At 29.9% G+C, this 8,476-nt stretch overlaps 1 protein-coding gene across 1 annotated transcript in view; it reads left to right on the top strand.

Annotated features, from left to right (window-relative positions):
• The first annotated feature begins 724 nt into the window (after nt 1-724).
• The window catches only part of LOC111634582 (pleckstrin homology domain-containing family D member 1-like), a 37,613-nt gene continuing 29,861 nt past the window's right edge, over nt 725-8,476 (top strand). The window contains exons 1-3 of the mRNA XM_023379389.1: nt 725-880; nt 6,031-6,124; nt 6,225-6,317. Of these exons, the coding sequence (XP_023235157.1) occupies nt 756-880; nt 6,031-6,124; nt 6,225-6,317 (312 nt within the window). The 5' untranslated portion in view covers nt 725-755. The remainder of the gene's footprint in view (nt 881-6,030; nt 6,125-6,224; nt 6,318-8,476) is intronic.

Below are 8,476 nucleotides of genomic sequence, written 5' to 3'. Positions count from 1 at the left end.
GAAGGTTACTGCTTTTTTTTTTTTTTAACTCTTTTCGCCCTGTGGGAACTAGGAGGGCTTCTTTTTGCAAGCCCATTATGGGTTCGGTTATGCCCACAAGGGGGCTATTGGGTGGTGGGCACATATTCGAACCAACCATCCCCGAAAAATTCCTGGGGAGTTTTCGACCCGTTCGGATTCGAACCCGGGTCTCTCGGAGCGGTAGTGTACCACCTTGACCGCTCGACCATCCGCTTGACCTCTGGAAGGTTAGTGCTTATCACCCATATTAAGCTATTTTTATCAATTGGAATTTTTCTCATTTTTAATTCGAAAAAAAATTGGGTGCATTCAGATTGGTTTATTTGATTTCGGCAACGCGATACGTGGGCGATCTGCCGAGCGGGAACTCTTACGAGAAACCAGCTTCTATCAATATTTAGGCGTTACAAAAACGAAGAAAACTCGGAAAACTCCACGTGGACGGCCCGTCGGCCGGGCGCCAATGGAGGTTTTATCCACTCGACCGCCGGTGGGCCACAGATCCCTAACATGAAATAATATAAATAAATATAATTGTCAACGGCACGCAAAAATCTAGAACATAATCTAATATTAGAAATATTAAATTTTTCACGTAACTAAATGTTTTAAAACCAACGAAATTACTATTTCGATCTAAAATATTTTAGAAAATTTTAAAAAAGTCTCAGGATTTTTTCCACCAGGGAGCGGCGACGGCAGCGGTTGAGCGAAGTTGTTATGGAGACGACGACATGGGGGATCGCGTATCAGAAAACAGTAGCGTCGACGAGCAATTTTTGATTTCTACCAGGGTGCAGATCAGCGGTGTGTTGATGAAAAGACCCTTCGGACACCAATCGAACAAATGGTCCAAAAGGTAAAAGGTCTTAAAAGCAAGAATATTCGTTTTCCACCATTAACTTACCTAAACATCAAAAGTTACTATTTTAATGTTTTTCTGCTGGCTGATGACTTTTTACGTATGTATAAATGGATTTTATTGGCTGTCTTTCAGGAAATTCGGCAGGAGTTTTATGCTATTCATTTAGTGATTCATAATTGCACTTCCTTCTTTATTTTTGGCAATATTTCAAATGACGTTTTCTGTAATATCATTTCGAAGTGATGCAACGTCGATGTGTATAGAAGACATTAACATAAATACGCTACGACGAATGAAGAGTTTCGAAACTCTTCATTCGTTTCGTCCGCATCATAGATACCATCTTAATCTCCTTTAAACGACGATATCTGTATATAATTGCTTTATATTTTAGCATTAGAAAGAAATCTGATATAGAAATTACAACGCTTTAATGTAACTGATGCTTTTTAAAGTTTATTTTGTGTAATTTTATTGTTGGGCTTGAATTTTAACCGGTTCGACGTGTTTCTTTCCCTTGGAAATTGGTTTTGGGTTATTACGGTTATGCTGATGTCTGGGATTTACTAAAAATAGATCTTCTACTCTGGTATTATGCGTGTGTTAAGATGAAAAATTTACAGGATGATCTTTTAATGTTAAAAATTTGGAAGTTGTCCTGGATGGATTCGAATTATTTTCGGGTCATATTATATGAACGCGTACCGAAAGTTATTGGAATTATTAAAAATAATAATAATAATAATAATAATGACTAATTTTAAAGTATTTTGTTATAATTTAAATGATTAGAAATACTGTAAATGCAATTATATTGGTTTTTATCTTTAAAGATAGAAATATTTAACATTTAACTAAATGTTTTATCTTTAAAAATTAAATTGATGGCACAGTCTGTTGAAAATGGAATCACCATTTATTCAGCAAATTATTCTGCAAAGNCTCAAAAATAATGTATTTCTTAAAATTAATTTTTATCAATGTTTTTCAGAGAGTTGTACTTTTTCGAAAATATGTTAACAATGAAAAAGCAGTGTTAGGTCTTACAGAATCAGCCTGTGCTTCTCCACAATCTACTTTAATTACAGTACATCGGTCTCGCATTGTTGAGGTGACTGAAATAACTTTAATTATTAAAAATAATAATAATAATAATAATAATGACTAATTTTAAAGTATTTTCTGCTGACGTAAGTTATGAATAATTGGTTTGTAGTTTGGGGAATTTGAACAGATTATTCTGTGGAATTTTATTTGGCATCCTTATTCTGTCGTCTAGAATTTTGGATCCCGAGCGTGAATAGATTCCGTGGATGTCGATCTCCGAGATACGGGAGGCGGTTTTTGCCCCGTATTTTTGTATTGGCAAATTGTCTCCCTACCTGCGTATTTTTATCTTATGTCGTACTACTAAAATTAAGAGTAGAAATGAATAACGTACGTGATGGGTATACTTTATTTTTACGTTCTTTTGAAACCCAACAGCGAGAAATGTTTCTTGCCCCGTGCCGTCGCTCTGGTCCCCTTAATACTCGTAATATCAATTTTTATTAATAAGTTACTAAAAATAACATTTAACTATTTTTACATAAATTTACTAAAATATTCCTTTATAGATATTTTTTTTAATAAAGGAAGTATTTTGTTTTTTATTTTTAATAGATATTTTTCTTTTGTTGTTTGCTCACGAGCATTGTGTATTGCATCTTATTTGCATGTTATTTAATTCTTAAGTTAAATTGTACATTGCTACCATTTATTATAAAACATTGTAAATACTGTATAATTAGGCAAATATTTTTATTTTGATATAAACATCGTCTCGGGATGCAGGTAGTGGCATTAAAATAATCTGGCAGTCGTTTGGCATTCGTCTGTGGGAGAATTATTAAATTAAAATGTTACGGTTTGAGACGGAATTTGACTTTAAAACTTTGCGTGTTTTGAACGAAAGATGTAGAATATTAATATTATTTCTGTATTCGTGACCGAATCTCTTCTGAATTGTCCCATTTATTTACCTTAATGTAATCGAATGACTCGACATGTACTGTTTATATTTGACCGATCCAGTTCTAGATACATAAGTTAACTTATTTTGTTGCGATCGTATTATTACCACGTACGCATATTTTTGCAATTTGACTACGTACGTAATCAATTGACGATAAATAATTTTTATATATGTAAAATATATAGTATTTATAAAAAGAGAGTACTTGATTTTGAGCAGGAAATTCTCATTAAAAATTAGTAATATTTCTTAGATTAGTTGAAAATAATTTAAACTGTTCCTTGTTTTAAAATATATCTAAATAATTAATTTAACAAATTATATATAGATACATACCAGAAATTTGGTTAATTTTAGCTGAAAGTAATCAAAAACTTTTGTTACTTTTCAGAAAATTATTAATTTTGATGTTAATGGTAGACAGTTATACAGAATTTTTGTAATAACTTTCATGAGTAAAAAAATTTTTCAACTTTTATTATTTAGAGTGAGATTCAAGTTTACAATATCTCTAAACATCTGTAAATGATTTTATTTTTAAAATGATTACAAGATGGTGACATTATCTATCTTTGTGAGAAGTTCATTTAATTAATTTAGTAATACAGGTATACCTTGCCTTACGTCGGTAATTGGTTCCAGGAGAACGACGTAAGTCGAATTTACTTGTCTCCGAATCTACTTATCACTAGGCTAAACCGTAAATTACCATTCCCGGTTCTGTATTTTATTTATTAATGCATTTTTAATAATATATCGTTAATAAAAATCTAAGCTTACAAACAAATAAATTTTAGTTTTTAATATAGTACGGAAAAAAAGTAATCTAAATTTACGAATGCATGTACTGTAAATACAGTACATACTTGTATATATTTTAATATGATTTTATGTGCTTTAAACGTTTTTCTAGTGATATTACGATTTCAATATTTGTGGCGGAAGACGTAAAGTCGAATAAAATGACTTAAACTTGATTTTTATTTTTCCACATACTTTTTTGACAAACGACGTATAATCGGGAACGACGTAACTCGAAATGACGTAAGTCGAGGTATGCCTGTATAAGAATAGACTAAAATTCTGTAGGTTTTAATATAATAAATATAAATACAACTTTTTTACAAAGAAAAATTCTTTGTTTCAGTCATTTTTTTTGTTGTTCTGTAGGTTTTGATTATTGTTTAGTATGTATTTAATAGTTTTGAAAATAATTTTATGTGAAATTTATTTTGTGCCACTGGTAATTTGAATAAAATAGATCCAAACATTCTAATAAATCATTTAATGTTTGATATGCAGATGTTCTGAAAGGTATTTCATTCATTTTCTATGTTAAATGTTACGTCTATTATAATTAACAGCTGTGTATATATGAAAAAATTAATTGACACCATCATAAATTAAATCATCTACTAACTTAATAGACTGTTTCCTATTTTACATCTGCTTTATTTGGAATAATATAATTTGCTGTCAAACATAATTTATTTTCTCTGTCTGATTGTAATGTATATGCATAACTATCAGATTTATATAAATTACATATTTATTTGAATTTTAGTTTTTCTTTAGACAAAAATATATATATTTGGAATCAAATGTTAATTTTTTTATTATTTGTTTACACTAAACTTCTTAAGGGAACTGTTAAGTTTATTCTGGGAATAATTAATTTCATAATGTTTTGTTTGTGAAAGAAGTCCTAGTTATTACATAAATAATAATAGAGTTTCAATCGAATGACTGTTTTGTTTCAAAATTTGACAAATACTTTTAATGGATTGAAAACATTTTATGTAAAATGTGTTTGATTGTCTAAAATGAAACTGTTACTTTATTAAATTACAAAGAGCAACCTTTGAACCGTTAAAACATTACATTTGAGCCAATGTTTTTGACTGTGAACAACAGTCTTCGGGTTCCAAAGATCGAACTAATACAAAATACAAATTCTAGAATACATGTTATTTTATTGTTAATTAGTATTTTGAGTAAAAATTTGAGAAGTTTCATAAAATTTTAGTAATTAATTTAAATTGCTTTGAATATTTACAAATATCAAAAGATTTTTAACTAATATAATATAATGCAAAATAAAATATTTTATTAAGACCCAACTTGTGAATAAGTTTAAATATTCTCATGTTGTAATTATAAATTTAACATAGGGTGCGTTTACTTTTTGCTTGCTTCCAAGGTCGCCGAGCTGACACCTAGCGCAGCCTGACGTCATACTAGCATGCTGGTAAAAGTATACACAGTAATGAACACCACCATCTTTGAACAAACTCCAAGCTCGTTGTAAATTCTCCAAGCACTCCGAGCGCACTAGGAATGCTAGCAATGACGTCACGGATGCAAAAAGTAAACACAGTGCTCATTGGTAGCTAACAAAAAGTATACAGACTGAGCGTGCTAGAGGAGAGATCGGAACTAAAAGTAAACGCACCCATCATATTCATCTTTTTAAATCTTAATTCTTAACAGGTTATTCCAAGAATTTTGTTATCCTGTTGAACTATTTGAATAACTAACTTCTTTTATTTACATATTGATTCTTCCTTCAATATTATGCTTAAGATATTTTTAATTAAAATAATCTTGCATTGTAATTTCTTCAGATTTATAAAAAAAAGTACTGTAAATTTTTAAAATATTTAACATTTAACTAAATGTTTTATCTTTAAAAATTAAATTGATGGCACAGTCTGTTGAAAATGGAATCACCATTTATTCAGCAAATTATTCTGCAAAGTTTTGTCTCCGGAGCAGTTGAAAATCTAAATTTACCAATGCTTGCTTCTAATAGATATAAAGCTCTACCATTCCCAAGCGGTAAGGATGGAAGGAAAGAAGACATCTGTGGCATTACCAGTTCTGATTTTATAACCTGTGTTTTTAATTAGACATTTTTTTCTTTGTTTTAAGGGAAGTTTTAATTTTGATGTCTTAGAGAAAGGTCTGTTGTCAAAAGTTTGTGTTCTGGAACATTAAACTGAATAAATGATGATTCCATTTTCAACAGAGTAGGTCCTCAATTTAATTTTTAAATTTAATTGTCATCTGACGATATTCTACAATTTAATAGAAATTGATATCTTATTAATGCATTTTATTTATCTGGTAGGTTTTTTGTCATCAAAGATGGTTTTTTATTGTATTATCCAGAAAATGAAAAGAAAGCTTTTGAAAAAAGAGGAACTTTTAATTTACATCCGAAGGTAATTTTATTGATAGTTACATTTATTAAATTTAATTAAATTATAAAAAAATTTTATTTAAATATTTACACACACATATATAATTTCTTTATATTTGTAGGGAGTAATTCCATTAGGGGGATGTTCTGTGGAATCGGACACAAATGGAAATTATTCTTATATAATAAATGTGTGTAGTGAAGAATTCAGTTGTGTAAGTTGTTATTTTTCTTAATTAAATACAGATATCCTCCACATAACACGGTAGTTGTGCAGTGAAAAAGTGCTGTGTTATGTGAATATGTGCTATTCCAAACAAACAGTACAAAACATAGTTAGGTTCAAAAAGTTAGCAAAAGTATACTATTCTTTATCATAATTAAGAGAAATGTGTTTATGAAAGCAATTGTTAATTAACTAACAATCACAATCAAAAGTATTGTGCGTTAATATTAATTTTTTCTTCGCTGCTAAACGCCATTAAATAAGGATTTTTTGTTTTTGGCAGAATATCATCTAATTTTTACTGTTGATCTTAAATTGAAGTATCAGTAACATCATGATTTTTCTCTACTTTTTTCATAAAATCTGATATTTTCATTTGTTTGCATTTGCCTAAGAGATCTTTAAAAATTTAATGTTTTTATGACATAACTTTTAATTTAATATATAAAAGTTGTAGGATGTATACATTCAGCATTTTTTTTTTTTTGGATAAAATGCTATAAAAAAATGTAGAATTTAAAAAGTATAATTTGAATTATGCAGAGTTTTTTCAAATACATGATCATTGAAAGATGAACAGAACTTACAATAAATACATAATTATGTTTTTTGAGATTAATTTTACTTTCCTGACTATTATAGAATATAATATATAGAAAGTATGGTGATTAGTTAAGTTTCGATCATATTTTTAAAAATACTTCTCAATATTTTAATATTCCAGGAGCCCAAAAATGCTTAAAAAACTCTTATAAAGTATTAGTTGGCATCTATTATGTATTATATCTCAGGATTGGATGAATCAAAAATTTTGAAATTGCAGGTTTATTTCTATATATGGGCATTGATGGATATAATAATTCAGTTGAATTAATTTAAGGAAATATTATTACATGATGGTTACATGTAAATTTACATTAAAACAAAATTAAGTGAAATTTGTATTTGCACTAATTAAATTGAAGACCTTGAGACAAGAATGTGTTAACTCATTTTTTTCAAGTTTGTAGGAAAATCACCTAAAGTTCCAAATTTGCCCAGTATTTAGGACATCTAACAGGTGATTAATTATATTAGAGGTTGATAGGCCAGTATATGAGAAGTTATGGGTCACAATTCTGGAATTTTTACCTGTTCTACAAGTGTAGAAATTTAAACAAAGATGTCAATCAAAACTTCCAAGAACGTCAGTCTATGAGGCGTTAAATATACTTGAAATTATTTTTAATTTACGAGCGCTTTCGACGTAAATAAGCACGTCGTCTTCAGGTAAAATTAAATTCGAATAAAGAATTCGAACCATACATTTAAATTTAAAACATTAACGATACTAGCCGTTTTTGAACATACAAAAAAGAGATTTTAAATTTAAATATTTAGAATTAAACATTTAAAATTGGTGCGCATGCGTTTTAAAACAAATAAACATCGATTGGAGTGGCTATTAATTATTATGTGAACGCGAAAAATTGGCGCACGTGCACCTTAACATGCATAACATGAGAGCCAATTAGATGTCTATTAAGAACAATTAAATTTTTAGAATTTAAATTAAAACACTTTGTAAATACGTATAAAATTTTTGGCACGCATGCGCCTTAACATAGACAGCATAGAAACCGATCGGAATAGATCCACAAGTGCAAGTTTATGTTAAAATTTAAATTTTAAATATTAAAGCGCGGGACATAATTTAAAATACATAACACACGTAAAAAGACGCACATAAAGGGGCCGACATGTATGTGCTTTGAATCATGTAGGAGGTGCGGGAAGAGAATGCAAAATTATTGTTGGTTTTTTAACCGCCTGAATAAATTAATCCAGACGTCCGGTAAATCGAGGGTAGGGGTGTTGCACGGGGAGAGCAGTTTTGTGAGGAGGGCCTCCCAAATGTATATCAAGTTCCCTTCATCACAGCGTTTGAGTATTTCCACTCGATTCCAAAGCGCTACGTGGTGGTGTTGTATCACCAATTTGGAAAGTTCCGTGTCACAATTGCCAAGTGCCACCGAACGTTGGTGTTCAGATATGCGAGCAGCCAGCATTCTCGTAGTCGCTCCTATATAATTGGTGCATAGTCCTGATATTGGATTCTGCAGGGGAACGGAGTATACACCAGATTTTTCCAGGGTGGAAATAGCATCC

The sequence above is a fragment of the Centruroides sculpturatus genome, unplaced genomic scaffold (genome assembly GCF_000671375.1).
Source record: "Centruroides sculpturatus isolate CEXI.00-Female unplaced genomic scaffold, Cexi_2.0 scaffold825, whole genome shotgun sequence".
Taxonomy (NCBI): Eukaryota; Metazoa; Arthropoda; class Arachnida; order Scorpiones; family Buthidae; genus Centruroides; species Centruroides sculpturatus.
The sequence above is the reverse complement of the archived record's forward strand: the minus strand, read 5'-3'. Positions and strand labels throughout refer to the sequence as shown.